Source organism: Protomyctophum parallelum (genome assembly GCF_964188405.1).
Source record: "Protomyctophum parallelum genome assembly, chromosome: 22".
NCBI classification, from domain to species: Eukaryota; Metazoa; Chordata; class Actinopteri; order Myctophiformes; family Myctophidae; genus Protomyctophum; species Protomyctophum parallelum.
Genome location: NC_139714.1, coordinates 13,346,238 through 13,362,494, shown reverse-complemented (window position 1 = coordinate 13,362,494; position 16,257 = coordinate 13,346,238). Strand labels below are relative to the sequence as shown.

The 16,257-nt window shown below is 42.1% G+C and overlaps 1 protein-coding gene across 1 annotated transcript in view; it reads left to right on the top strand.

Annotated features, from left to right (window-relative positions):
* The window catches only part of plxna4 (plexin A4), a 345,542-nt gene extending 339,435 nt beyond the window's left edge, over window positions 1-6,107 (top strand). The window contains 2 exon segments of the mRNA XM_083757955.1: window positions 1,720-1,870; window positions 1,973-6,107. Of these exon segments, the coding sequence (XP_083614081.1) occupies window positions 1,720-1,870; window positions 1,973-2,068 (247 nt within the window). The 3' untranslated portion in view covers window positions 2,069-6,107.
* The last annotated feature ends 10,150 nt before the right edge of the window (window positions 6,108-16,257 follow it).

Sequence of the window (16,257 nt, the reverse complement as noted above, 5' to 3'; positions counted from 1 at the left end):
AGCCGCAAAAAAATATCTTAAAAAAAAAATAGAAAAAAGACCAGAGCAAAATGTTTGTCGTCCATGGATTGGTCACAGAAAAGAAATATCGATCTACAAGCTACAAGCTATAAAATGCTAATGGTCTCGGATATTTCATATAAAACAAGGGCGTCAGTCTGTGATTTCTCCCCCCTGGTTGCCAATAACGACAAAAACTTTACAAATTGTTTTAATTGTTTAGGAAACAACGCTAGTGTATGTGTGAGGGCTCCTTCCTTTCACACGGTTTCACAAATCACATAATAGGAGTTATTGGGCCATACAACATGTTTTCTGTCGTGAGATTAGATTTTGCTTTGATCCATGCGTCCCACTGCCGCACACCTGCTGTGTGATATCCTGCCAATTCCGTGCAGCAGTGGTGGAAAGTACATTTACTCAATTACTGTAAAGTACAGTTTTGAGGTAGTTTTACTTTGCTGGAGTATATCGAATTTTCAAATACTTTATACTTCTACTCCTCTATACATCTAAGCGGCAAATATGGTGCTATATATCCTCTACAATTATTTGAGAACCTTATTACTTGTTACTTAGTAGATTTAGATTAGTATTACAACATATACATTAACCACTTTAGTCCTATATATACTTTGATTATTTGAAAAATACTTGGACTATTTAAAAAATCTATTTTCACAAGATTTGTATATATTTTATCTGCATAATGAGTACTTTTACTTGAAGTATATGTTGATGCACTTTTGTACTCTACATTGCTGTTTTGATACTTTTTACAGTAAAAGCAGTTAAGTAAATATAAACAAACTAACATGAGTACTTCTTCCACCACTGCCGGGCAGCACTGTAGCACGTATGTTGGCACCACGGGCAAGTCTTAACCGACCACGTATGTCTGCACCACAGGCGAGTCTTAACCGACCACGTATGTCTGCACCACAGGCGAGTCTTAACCGACCACGTATGTCGGCACCACAGGCGAGTCTTAACCGACCACGTATGTCGGCAGTCTTAACCGACCACGTATGTCGCCCTATTGGTAAGTCGGATTAACGTATGCCTGGTCCAGCGGTGTGGAACACTGGTTGCCACATGCATTTAATATGTAAATAACTGGCCTTAATTACAGCAGTTGACAGGGACAGCACAGCTGCTGCTGACAGTGACTGCCTGATTGCATTCTAGCATGCTTTAAAGCTGCCGTCTGAAACTTGTTTTAATGAGTTACTTTAACAAAACAACATAAATCACCAGCACATTGAGTTGTCAGGCCAATCACACTCAACATTTAAGCTAGTTGGTGCAAGAACTTCAGAACTGAACATTGGCGAGGCCTCTGCCGAAGTTCTTATCATTTGATGTTTTGTTCTTGTTCAACCAGCAAAAACCAGACAACAAGTTCTGGTTTGGTGGGAGTATGTTGTAGTCTCTCTACAAATAGTAACCGGAACACTCACGGAGCCCCATTTTTACCGAGGCATAGTTTTACTGAGGCTATGATTAGGAATGAGGTAGGTTAAGCCATAAGTCATAGTTAAGTTAAGACTGTTATGGCATTGTTTTACTGAGGGATACCTCGGAGTGGGCACCGGGCGAGCAGGGCCCAGGGCGAGTTTTGGGACGAGCGTTCTTTCATTCGTAGGAAAAGGTGAAAGTGTGCGTTTGTTGTTGTGTGAGTAGTAAAATTGTATTCTCTCTCTCTCTCTCTCTGTCCAGATATTACTCTGACATCAATAAGATGCAAGTTATCAGCGACCAGGACATGAACGCCTACCTGGCGGAGCAGAGTAGGATGCACATGAATGAGTTCAACTCTATGAGCTCCCTCAGCGAGATCTACTCCTACGTTGCGAAATATGCTGAGGAGGTAAGAAACAATGTGTTTAAAGGGGGTGTTAATTATTATTATTATTATTATTATTATTTTAATGTATTTAATTAATTATTTATTAATGTGTGTGTGTTACAGGTGGTGTGTGCACTGGAACAGGACGAAGGCGCCAGGAAACAGAGGCTAGCCTTCAAGCTGGAGCAGGTGGTGGCCTTCATGAGCCTGGAGAGCTGAGGACCGCACTTCCCAGGGCGCACTGGGAAAAAGACCCCGTCAGAAACCAAGCCGTGCCTGAGCGAAGACCCGTACCACCCCACCCCCCGACCCCACATCTCATCATGTGACTTCCTGCCTTCTTCCTTTTTTTCAAAGATGAAGACTTCCTTCCTTGATTCCTTTTTTTCTTCTGCTTCCTCTTCCCAATTAAAACGAGCGTTTTTGGTTTTCCTCATCCGCTCTGCTGCATAGACTAGTGAACCTGAGGGGTGGCTGAAGCTGCAGGACCACATCTCCCATCATGCAACGCGGGAGTGGCCTTGTTGTCTTCACCACACAAAGGGTGGCTGCTTTGTCAGCCGGCCATATTGGCATACTTTACCTCCAATCCTGTCGGAGGGAAAGAGAGAGAGAAAAAAACAAACATTTTATGTTGCCTTCAAGAATTTAACGCTGATAGATACAAGTTTTTTGAAATCCACAACGTTGGGTTTGTTTCCATTTTGTTCAGAACTTTTTTTGAAATAGGATAGTTAAAAATGAAACCATCTCTAGAGTCAAGTTTATTGTAGTGCTATATTCAGTATATAGAAATCAAAAGGAATATAAAACGAGGACTGCAAGCCAAATGATCACCTCCTGGGGAGATACGATAATAAAAGAACGCTAGGACGGTTTGCCAAGTTTACACTGTACTTAAAGAGTAAATGACATACATATCTGCGAGATTTGAGAAAGAGTCCAGGCAAACCTAGAATGTTCCTGATGTGTTCTTTCAATGTAGCTGGAGTTGTTATTTAAGAAATAAGACTTGATAGGGGTTTATGGAAAACCTTGACTGACACTTACACCTTAACAAAACAACCCTGTCCCGCTTTCGCAACATCGGCCCTGCACACATAACGCAATTTAAAAGTCCATGGCAACCAGGGTGTCGCTTGCTGAAAATAACAGATCTCCGAGCTAACGTAAAAGACCAGATCTTCGAGCTAAAGATACCGCTTAAAGACCCGTTCTTTTCGGTATAAGCGACAACGTTGTTCTACGGACTATTATAGGCTTTACAATCTCAAACTGTCATGCTTTTTTCCGTCCATCTTGGCTTACGCTGGCTACTGCAAAGAAAACAAAAAACAAAAACATATTAGGCAAAAACGTCACCCCTTCTGAGAAGCACACAACAAACTATTGACGGCGGTGATCCGGCTGCTTTTACCTGAACACCAGGAGCAGCTGTGTTCTCTACCAATCTGGTGTCACCCACCTATGGAAACACCATTAAAGCACACACACACAAACACACACACACACACACACACACACACACACACACACACAAGTCAACAGCTGTCCGAACACCCTGACCGTCCTACGCATCTACAGTGGTCTCCTACTGGTTCCGACACCGTGGGTACCTCTAGGTGTCGCTCACCAGTAGGTACCCTTTTGTTCAACTTCCAACCCCTCGTTCCGGAACCCCACATCCATGGAAGGGGAAGAGCTGACTGAAACATAAACTGTGGATGGAAAAGACAGTTAATGAGATGAAAATGATCGAAACAGATGCCCGTAAGAGATGGGCGTGCTACCTTGGAGGGGAAGGGAGGGGAGGGGTCTGGGTACTTCCTTTCACGAGATGTTCTGATTTACAAGACTTTATCAAACAAGATGGACTCAGTCGGTCAGCCAAAAAAAACAACAACAACCAAAGGAGTTAGACATTTTCGAAAACGGCTGGAAACCTGTTTGAAAAGTGCCACTGAGGAACCGACAACAACAAAAAAAGGACTTTGAGACAGAAGGAGAATAATCCCATATGACAGAAAAAGATAAAAGTATCCTAACTGGAACTTTAAAAAAAAACCTGTGTGATTTTTCTGACCTCAGTGTTGTCGAGAGGCGAGGTGATGGTGATGATGATGCTCTTCATCATGGCTATCGGCACACACACACACACACACACACACCCCTCCCTAGCACCCCTATCCCTGTGCCCTTCCCCTGCGCTCCTTTCTGTCCGGCTCCCGACTTGAGTTTTCCGTCTTTGTTTTTGCACAAGCGCTGGAGACGGCAAAGCTAGTTGCGTTCCTGTATTAATGTAGTTGTCCTAAATAAGCGGCGGCGGGGGGGTGGCCATCTCTCAGCCTCAAAAGATAAAATAGAATAAAAAACTGTACTTTGATAAAGGCCGATTCATGCTCGATGGACCAGAAAAGGTAGATAACGTTGTGAAGCTTCATGACAGGATAAACAGGGAAAATGACAGATATTAAAAGTAGCCAAGACTTGTTGGATGTGAACCCCACCCCCTACTCGACAGGAGAGGGCGATAGAGAGACTCTGGAGCCGCCCTCCTTTCTTTTTGACCTCGAACCTTTCATTTGCCTTGACGACGTGCCCCATGTGGTGATGTGAATGTGTAAAGACCGCCCAGGTCCACCATGGGTCCTTTATTGGCTTTTTAAGCGCATGTAAGACATTAAAAAAGTATAAAAATGAAAAAAATCAATTAAAGAAACTTTGGGAGAAAAAAGACAAAACTAAAAAAACAAAAAAAAAAAAAACTAAAAATGGAAAAATGTGAGAAAATTAAGCCTTGCAAGATGATGTGGATGTTCTTTTAGATTTCTTTTGCTTGGAAGAATAGAGATGGGGAAAAAAACAAACCTTGGGATTTGTTCATGTTATAAAAACGATAACTTTCGTTTGAGGTGGAACCTTTATCCAGTTCAGCGACCCCCCCCCCTCACCCCAGTTCAGAATCATGATTTTTGTGAAGTGTTAGATGCTAAATGAAGAAGTGGTACCTTTAAAAACAGATATTATATACCCTTGCATGTCGACCTATTTGGATGTTATGAAATGGAACTGCCTTGCAATCAAAGATATTTATCTACTTCTACTAGCGACTTTGAAGTGACTCAAGCAAACGGTTCTTTTATAGATGATCACGAATTGATCTACTTCAAAAACACATAACCCATATTTTTCCAGTGTTTTTCCTTGTGCGTTCTACTGCATCCTGTTCTACATTTTGCCTTGTTCCTGTCCTCATTGCTTTTAGTTTATTTTTCATTTTTTGGTAGACAGACTCGACAGCCTCGCTGTCTTCGCTGCTATTGCATTATTTTAATAAGTGTTTTCTGGGTTTTCATGTGTTATTTTGTCATGTTTTTTTTTTCTAGTGACTGCAAAATGAGCTTGTGTGTGTCTTCCTTTAGAATGTGGCACTTGGAATCTGTTGCAAATGTTATTTCTTCTTTACCCACCCGGTTGAACCAATTTGCATAAAGAAACATTAGGCTAATTGATGGATGTTTGATTTGGGATAATGCTACTGAGCAAAGTGCTTTGAAGAGAAAAGAACAAAAGATTGAATCTTCTTTTATTTTAGGCTAATAGATATTAATTGAACGCATCAGTTTGCCCAAATAACACAAATCACTTGTCCTTTTTAGCCTTTTAAAAGAAAATTCAAGCCCAGTTAGTCCTTAAACATTTAATAATTCATAATTTTTGATTACACACGCACACACGATTGTCTTTGAACTATAGACATTAACTCTGATGCTAGACCTTTTTTCAAGTTTTCTAGATTCAAATGTCATCTTTTTTATGTTTCTAAGCCATTGTGTCAAATGTGAAATTCCTAAAATAACTCCTCATCCATGGGAGTTTTGTTCTCAGAGCTGTACAGTTAAGATGAATGTCCGTACCTAGAGGGGGTACATTCACAAAGTTATTTTGGGACGTGCTATGTAGTTTTGACTGTTTTCATAGCTGCGGGCAAATCAGCAATGATTTAGAACTGAAGAAAATTTGGGATTTTTCAAGTAAATAGGATTTCAATGAAGTGCATTCCTGCAACCCCCTTAATCTTAGAGCATTTAAATGAGCCCCTCTTGTTCGAGTAGACCTGTGGTTCCCAAACTGTAGGTCGGGACCCACATTGGGTGGTCCCCAGTTGATTGGCTTAATGTGCAACTCGACAGTAAACAGGGCATTTGTACGTTTCTAAAGTTAAAAATTTAAGGACTTGTAAGACCTTTATAATAACAAATTGGGCAAACATTGTGTGAAAATAGCTGATCTTCAAGCTCGCAACACCATCTTTTCACAATACTTACTGTATATGAGCAACTTAGTCAAATTAATGTAATGCCCACAATTCCAAGTGCTTGTCAGGTGGTCCCCAGTTCAAATATGGGGGGGGGGGGGGGGGTCACGGCCTGAAAAGTTTGGGAACCCTTGATGTAGACGGTGTATATTGTGTCTAGAGAGCCAAAGTATCCTCTCATAGCCCCAAGTTATTTATTGAGTAATGTTGGGTAAACGTCCTGGACTGCTGTTGTGAATATGCCCCCCCAGATGTGACACCATTTTGTTCCTTGTTTCCATGCCCCCCCCCCCCCCCATCTCCCCGGCAACAAATGACGTCGTTCAACAAACCAGCGCCTTGTGTTGCCGAGAGCAAGCGATAAAGTTTCCACCTTCAAACGTTTTGTAGGAACTTAAAAACGTCCTCCTAGCTCAGTGTTATAGCAGGTGTTACAGAGAAAAATACTTTTACCAGACCCATGTTTTGAGAGATAAAAGAGTATCTTATTGAGAGATAAAAACGAAAACCTGGGGGATATAAGGCGAGCTTCTCTAACTTTGTTATAATTAATTGTATACCTGTGTATGTAAATATAATGCATTCCTATTTTGCAGTCAAGAACAAAATACTATTTGTAATATAGAATAAAATTTATTATGAAACCAACATTGCCTGGTGTTTGTTTTTATTTATTTTTGTGTCGGCGTTCGCAGTGAGGTGCAACCAAACTGCATGATTAATTGAAAACAGTCGTCACTATTGAATTGTTCATGTTTACTTGCCTCAGAACAGCAGGTAAAAATGAAATGCTGGAGGCAACTGTAGGGAAAATTGCTCCATAAAATATTATTTTGGAGCATGCTGTGTGCAAGACTAGTACTGGAATGCTTCAGGATTAAACAATCTTCACTTCTGAATATGAGTACGAAAACTATAGCAAAAGCCAAGTCATGTGATCAAGACGTATCCTGATTGGCGAAGGTTTGCAGGAGTGGTCCGTTTTGAACAGTGGTTGCACCATTCACCTGGATTCCCCCCCCCACACACACACACACACACACACACACACACACACACACACACACACACACACACACACACACTCACACACACTTGTGGCCTGCGCTTTGGCTTCACGCTATGAGGACACATTCAAACACTGTAGCAGCACTTAGGAGGCCATCGTTTAGCTCAGGGCTATTCAACTTAAGATGGCTCAGGGCCTAAAGACCAAAGTCCAAAGGCTGGAGGACTTTTGAAACATTCAAATTTTGTAACCCAACTACACGACTAGTTTAAAAAATAAGGAAACCCTGAGTAAAAAGCCACATTTCCATCTAAGACAAAACCTCATTGAACAAAAAGTTACAAAATGAGTCTTCATTCACAAAATGTGAATGTCCCGATAAGTACGCATCGAAACCTGATATTTTGTGCGTGCGTGCGTACCAAGCATGTGTCCGTGTGTATTGGTGGAGGGGTGGGTCAGTGACAGGAGATGAAACGGAGTGCTCCATGTGAGGAGGAATGAGCCCACAGACTGAGACGTATGGCAGGGAGGGTGGGTGGCTAGACGGGGGGGAGTGAGATTGAATTGGCCCTGTGTCACTCTCCATATACCATGCAGTGAACTGGGAGTAATGGAGAGAGAGGGGAGGGGTTGTGGAAAGTAACTACGTACATTTGCTTTATTCCAATTTTGAAGTACTTTACCCATTGCTGTTGGGTAGAATCCTCTCATCTCCATATTCTAATTTAATGTTGTTGTTGTTTTCATAAACGAATGCCCTACTTGTAAATGACACCAGAGCACACCGTGCACTACTTGGTCATATAGTGTCCAACAAAAGTAGCAAAAGTATCTGTGTTTTGAGCTTGTAGATCTTCTATGTTGATACTTTTAAGTTTGAAAAGTAACAGTATATTCTACCCGAGCTGATTTACATTTTTCAATAGATGGATGGAATAGCCTACATGCTGCACCAAATCCTGGCACATTTCTTAAAAAAAATATATATATTTATTAAAAAAAACATCCATTAACCACAACCATCTATTTTATACTTCAGCTGTTTGAAAATAGTAGATATACAAGCTCACAATGCAGCACAGTTACTGTAATTGTCTCTGTCGGGTGAAAACTTCCAAATAGGGATGTATCAATGAGACATTTTGGCCGATATCCGATATAATTAATTGCTGTTATGGCCAATAATAATAAATCTCATTCTGTGTAACTGTGTCAAAACAATAATATAATAATTTTGTCCATTCTGAAAAAATACATGCAACAGGCAGATGTAACGTAATACCTAATATGTAATATTGTGAGCTTGCAGATCTGTTCAAGCTACAGACAGTGTTGTCAAGTCTGCTCATTATAAGCTACTTTGGGCTTGTTTATCTATAAAGTTGTTTAAAGTATTATATCTTGATCTTTGACTCGATCCAGAGCTTATTATCTTTAAACCACATACAGTATAGACTATTTTATTAGTGCCTCACTCTATCGTTCAACTAATTGCTTTTCATTTGATGTTAGGAAAATAATAATTTCTTGTAGATTACGCTGATGTTGTGTATAGAGAACACCACGGACACTCATCTAATGGGCTGTATTTTGCGTGTCTTAAGTACCAGGTCTTATTCCCTAACTTGAGTAAACTAAAGACCTGGAGGCGTGGTCAATGCTCTTTGGCCACTCAGAATAGCCAAATGGCATTGATCACGCCTTCAGGTCTTTAGTTTACTCAAGTTAGGGAATAAGACCTTACTTACGTATTATTTTATTATTATTCCCTAACTTGAGTAAACTAAAGACCTGGAGGCGTGATCAATACCATTTGGCTATTCTGAGTGGCCAAAGAGCATTGATCACGCCTCCAGGCCTTTAGTTTACTCAAGTTAGGGAATAAGACCTCGTACTTAAGACACGCAAAATACAGCCCTTAATGTCTTATACAGTAACTCCCTGTGCAGGTTTGTCGTGAGGTGTCCATATCAAACTCAGCACGCTTGCTCAATTGGTTGCAGCCTAAACCAAGAATTAAGGCAATTAATTGATTTACCTTAATTTATAAATGCATTATTTGAGTTGCCCTTCTTACTTGAATCAGTATTTGGTTCAGTCTACTTTGTCATATCCACTTTGACATCTGCAATATCCTTAATGTACCAAAAATCTCTAAAGAGGTTGGATGGATCGAGGTTTCTAAACTGACAGTACCCACGTGCTGTGCACCGTTGAGGGGTGATTTCACCCCTGTGCACATACTGTACATGGGCGGCGGTGGCTCAGGGGTAGAGTGCCTGGATGGTAACCGTAAGGTTGCCAGTTCGAACCCGGGCTCCCCCAAAGTTACTGTCGAAGTGTCCTTGAGCAAGACACTGAACCCCTAATTGCTCCCGATGTGCTAGTTGGTGCCTTTCATGGTTTCCGCTGCCATCGGTGTATGAATGTGTGTGTGTATTTTCACTGTGCCCTTCTTTCCTCTGTTGTTTACCAGCTGATGGTGGGGTGGTTGGTGGGGTGGGTATACGCCAGCTATCTGAATGTATCTGTATTACTTGTACTGTATGTTATCTTGTTCATGATAACATTATGATACAAATGAGACGCTGCATCTCAAGGGGCTATCCATACAAATCCGAATTTACGATTAGAATGAGATAAGAGGTTTCTGCCCGACAGCCATATGACATGTTGGTGCCAATGCCTTTTTTTGAAATAAAAGTAATACCATTACTCCCAGTGAACTGGCAGTAATATAAATATGGAGGGGGGGTGAAGAGGAGTGAGGAGGGCCATCCTAATATTCTGACTAGTGAGCTGGGAATAATGGGCAGGAGGCGAGGGAATGGCTGCAGATTGGGTGAGGGGTTGAGAGCTCAGGAGGATGATGGAGACTACGTTATGATTGCTTCACACACAGGGGGGTGGTATTTCACACCCCTGTGGCCGTGCGTGCGCGCGCGTATGTGTGTGCGTGCGTATGTGAGAGAGATATGGCTTTTCAGTTCCTCCTCTTGAGCTATGCTCCTAACATCTACAGGCCACATAAATACTGTGTAGTCCAGTGTAAAAACAAAATCATTTAAACAATGCCATGCTACTATGTCTTCTATAGTTTGAATAAATGTTTCACTCAGTAATTCTACAGTGAAATACAAGTTAATACATGGACTAACAGTTGTGCTTATTATTTGAGAGATTTGGAGTGGGCTTCAGTGCCTACTTGCCTGACTGGTTGGATGATAAGAATGCCTCTTGGATGCGCACTGATGGGTCTAATGTCTACAGTGGACAGGAAGAGATATTGACAGCTGTGCACGAGCAGATGGGGGCAATTAGCGTTATTAGACCACACTCCTCTGTCCGATCCGTCTTGGTTTAACATCTGTGGCGAGACAACAGAGCTGGAGGCAGAAGAAGAAAAGGAGGCTGCATGAGAGGAAGACAGCAGACAAGCTGACAACATTACAGCCAGGAGAGAAAAAAGAAAAGATGGAATATATACTCACACAGTGCAGAGCCCTAGTGCCAGAGATACAAGCAGCCGGCTATGTATAAAGAGGCATAACAACAAAGGCTGCGAGATAACCTTCAAACTGGGGATAAATCACTCCAAAGCACTCATATCAACCCTTTCACGCCGTGACCCCCCAAATGTATCAATTTATATACATATCCAAAAAAAGAAATGAAAACAAGCTCTGAGTTTGTAGATTCCCGCAATAAAATCCAATACCAATATTGAAGGGAAGACAGAAGTTACGTTTCTGAATGATATTATGAAAGATAGATCATAATATCTGTCATAATATGACAGATAGGTCAGATGATTATCACGATAACAGACTTACTTGGTCACACTTTGCAAGCCCTGCCTCTTGAGTTCTTGGTACGAGCAGCAGGCCCATTAAAAGCATTATCACAGGGTGCTACACATCTACGTCCTGTAAACTTGTAGACTTAGAAATAAAACTATAGTGTTGACTAATCATTACAAGTGGCTCTTATTTTGAAGTCTGTTTCGGTTGGCAAGCGTTATTGTCTAACCAAGTAGTAAACAAGTACCCACGTGGACTAAACACACGCTTTTAGGCAAACTAAACTTTGGAAGTACGATGAACATGGAACCTCTGTGGCATTAGATGAGTAGTTCATTGTATAAGTCTCATGCTGGCTCACAGTGGTAAAATCATCACAAAAAACATGCAGTTGCCCATTATATTACAGGTAGGCTACATTACAGTACTGTCACTGCCTGCAACAATGTGACGTTATATTAAATTGATTAGTTGATGTGGGTCCGCTGTGCACTGTGCTGAACTGACAAACCTTTTGATAGAATTTGTGCGGTTCGGGGGTTCCGATCGTGCGCTCGTTTTCGTCAGTGAAAAAAGGTAGTCGACGGACATTTTACGTCTTAGTTTTACTCGACGAAATCAACACTGCTGAGGAGGCCAATGCTTAGGTGTAAACCAGTATAGGGGTGGTCAGCCCTGATTGCTCGTCGACCTATGTCTAATTACACCTCCAACTCCCCACTCCCACCATGACTGACACATATGTACTTCTTAGGGGTGGGGTCTAAGCTGCTTTAGTTTAGACCCTCACTGCAGCTCACACTAAACAGTTGTCATTGATCTTACAGCGCTCCAAACAAACACAGATTGTGCACGCACACACAAATGGCGCTGTGTCAACACACAGATGTACGCACGCGCACACGCACGCATGCACGCACGCACACATGCATGCACGCACACATGCATGCACGCACGCACACACACACACACACACACACACACACACACACACACACACACACACACACACACACACACACACACACACACACACCACTGTATCAGCCACTCCACCAGGTACAGTTAAGAACATCGGTCTCTTTTATGGGGCCTCCACAAATCTTGGCCCAGCGTTTCGGCTCCTAATCAATAATGTCCGTGCAATTCATTCTAAACCGCATGTTTTTCTCCCTGGGCCCTGGCACCATATGGTCTCCACCGACACACAAATTACCAGAGACGTGCGCGCCTCCACATCACAGAAAATGGATTATCTGCTTGAGAACTGCACTGAATTTATTATTGCCTTATTGTGCTCTCTACTTCCCAAACACTTTACCCTTCCTCGCTGGTCATGGATTATTATGAATGTGGGAGTGAACAGGTAGGATTTGTAAACCCTTCTTTTCCATGGACGATTGGACGTGAATTAGTTTTTCACCCTGGAGATTGTTCATGCTCTTTCACACGAATGCTGTGACTGTTGTTGAGGACATCCTGATTTAAACATTTACCTTGCTATCTTGAGTTGCCTACGGTACGTTTTCACAATCTTGATAAACGTTTAAAATAAAAGAGGGGCTGCCCATTAATCCAGCGGCCCATTATTCCGACGTCCCAATAGTCTAGACAAAATGCTATAGGTTAGTGTGAGCTTAGGTCAGAGTTGATTTGATGTGATTTGATTTTGGTAAAATAAATAGCCTAAAAGTAATCAGAATTCTTCTTATTTCCATATTCTAACCTTTTGTATTTTTGTTGTTGTTGTTGCCCTATTTGATCATACTACAGCGTGACACGTTTTGGGGTTGTAGATACTTTTAGCTTTTTCCTTTTTACTTGAATCCTGACAAGTAACCAATCAGAATCACTGTTTGAATCATTTTCAAGATAATCAACATAGTTTGTTTAGCAGCCAAAGCCCCGTGAGGAGTTGACCCAGTGGATGAAGATCAAGACAAAGGACACCTCTTATCATAGCGAGCCACCTGTCCCTGTCCCTGTCCGCTGTCCCTGGGCTTTGTCGGGACATTCATTACAACCTGATACAGACTGTCAACAGTGGACAGGAAGGACAGCCTGTCAGCTGGGGACAAAACATCCACTGATATGTCTGTCTCTGTGGTCCTGGGGCCGGACACACACACACACACACACACACACACACACACACACACACACACACACACACACACACACACACACACACACACACACACACACACACACACACACACACACACACACACACACACACACACACACACACACACACACACACACACACACGTCACACACACACACACACACACACACACACACCACACACATTGTCCTCCGTCGTACGCTATAGGATGAATGACCTTTTGTTGAGCTTCAAATTCAGTCCCCCTTAAAGGGAAATTTCACCACTTTTTCAACCAGATCTTATTTTAATTATGTTTGGGAGACAAGAAACATTTTCCTGGGGTTTTTATGTTGGTAATATGTGTTTTTAGATATTTCAAGTGTCCATGGGCTCCATGATGTAATGGACACTGGGCTCACTTATTTACTGGACTACATGTTGTCTCAGTAAGACAGCCCTCCCCCTATCCACAAGGAGGAGCAGTGGACCAAAGCATTATGGGTGTCACGATCCACCTGTTCTGTCACCCTGATGTGTTTCCCTATGTTCCTTGTTATGGGTTTTACTTTTGTGTACTTTCACCTACTACTTTTTGTAGTATCTAGTGTCTCTTGGTTTCCTGTGTTGCCCATGTTTACCTGCCTTGTCTACCTTGTGTTTAGTCTAGTTTTCTCCACCTGTGTCTTGTCTTGTTAGTCTCCCAGCCAATCCCTGTGTTGATTTGTCTGTTGTATTCACCTGTGTCTAGTTAGTCCTTGTCTATTTATATGCCCTTGTGTTTTCAGTTCTCCGTTGGTTCGTTGTTTATTTGTCACTGTGTATTTGTTAGAACCTTGTTTCTTGACTCCTCGTTTGCCTTGTATATTAGATCCCCTAGTTTTCCCAGTTTGGTGTTTTCCCTTTGTACTCGTTGTTCTCTGTGTTCTGACTGCCTACCAGTATTTTGACCCTTGCCTGTACCTGGACTTTGATGACTGCATGCCAACTCCTTTGGTTTGGTGAAATAAATATGTTAATTTGAACTGAGCTGTCTCTGCCTCTCATCTTGCACTTGGGTCCTACACTGTCTTGACTCGAACCGTGACAACGGGAATTGTAATCCAGGAAGGAAGTGAGCCCAGTGTCCATGACATCATGGACACTTTGAAATACTAAAATATCTAAAAACACATATTACCCATGTAAAAACCCCAGGAAAGTGTTTGTTTTCTCCCAAACATAATTCAAATAAGATCTGGTTGCAAAAGGGGTGAAGTGACCTTTTAAGTATGCTTGATAAAGGGCTGTAAAGAGCACATTTGGTATGCTCTTATTTCACTTTATACACAAATTGATATGCCAAAATAATATCAGAAAGCTTCAACGTGTTGCATTGTTTTGGCTAACATTCCCCCCAGAATAGGGATGCTGGGGGTTCAAGTGGTCAACAAAAGTGGCATTTTAAGTTTTAAGCACATTTTCATTATTGCAATAATATCGCTAATTGCAGCTGCTCTTGCCACAATAATCGTGACATGTAATTTTCATATCGTCACACTCATTCACAACTACTGGTACTCCTGGTGCCTGACACACTCACACAAGCATACACTAATTCACACCGCCATCACCAATGATAACAACAATTTGCATAATTACGCTACGTGCCTATCATCTCCTCTCTTCTCACGCTCTACCTCAGCCTCTCTCTCTCTCACCCACACAAATTCACACACATGCATATTATGCATGTAGCCAGAAGGGAGAAGAGTTTGGGACGTGTGGAGCGTTATAGTTAGCTCCCGCATAGGGCAGGAGGCATGGGAAGAGAGTATGTTTTGCACTCCGTCCGTCCATCCGTGTGTGTATGTCCGTCCGTGTGTCCATCCGTGTGTCTGTCCATCTGTGGACAGCTAATCTCGGGCACCGTTGGCTTGATCGCAGCCATACTCTGCACACACACTCCCTGAATGCCACAGCTGAACCTCTGCCCCAAGGTTTTCACATTGGCCTCTTATAGCGCCACTAGGAGGCCGCTTTGTGCAAAACACTTTTTTGGACAGTACACCTACAGATTTTGTTCAAACATCACGCAAATTGGTACACAGTCTCTCTAGAGCCATTCAACAAAACGGGTCTTTCATATTTTTCAGACTCCATCCTGATTGGCTAAGATTGGCTTCCAAAGTTCGCAAGAGTGCTCAGTTTCAAACAAAATGCCGTAAATCATAATTTCCGTGAAATTGTGCATGCACTCCCTAGAGGCCATGGAAACATCTTTGCCTGGAATTTTTCACATCTGCTATTTATAGCGCCACCAGGAGACCGACATAATGTAAAACACATTTTCTAATATTACTACTAAATTTTATCCAAATTTCACGCAAATCGGTACAAATGCAGTCACGTGATCAAGACGGGTTTGTTTGATTTCTCATAATCAATCCTGATTGGCTATGATTGGCTTCTAAACTTTTCAAGAGTACCCATTTTGTACAAATCGCCACAACGCCACAACTGTGCATGCATAATAGGCTGAGGAAGATTCTTTTTAAATCAGCCTCATGGTGGCGCTACAACAGGCCAAGTCACGCACACACACACACACACACACACACACACACACACACACACACACACACACACACACACACACACACACACACACACACACACTTTTTCTAGTGTAACAGCCGTTGGCTGTTTATGATTATGTTTGATTAATGGTGATGAATGTATATAGAGCTGATGCTATCATATCTATATATATATTTATTAGTAGGCTTGTTTAGCGGGTACTAGCTTATAGGAGGAGCGCCTATTATGTTGCCTGGTACTGGTTGTTGGTTCTGTCCCCTGCAGTTGCTGAGCATTGTGTCCGTGTCCCTAATGTGTTGCCGAGGAGGGCCTGGCTTGGAGCCTGATCAGCCCTCGGATTGGTCCTGTGGCAGCTCAGGCCTCGCTTCCTGGACTATAAAGCTCACTCTCTGCCTGGACTCTGCCGGGGTGGGAACACTGCTGCGTGTATATATATATAGGGTTGAAGTTGTAAATGTTTCTATAAACCCCTTCACAGTGGATGCTAGGTTTAAAGACACAGAGCATCACAGTGGATGCTAGGTTTAAAGACACAGAGCATCACAGTGGATGCTACGTTTAAAGACACAGAGCATCACAGTGGGTGCTAGG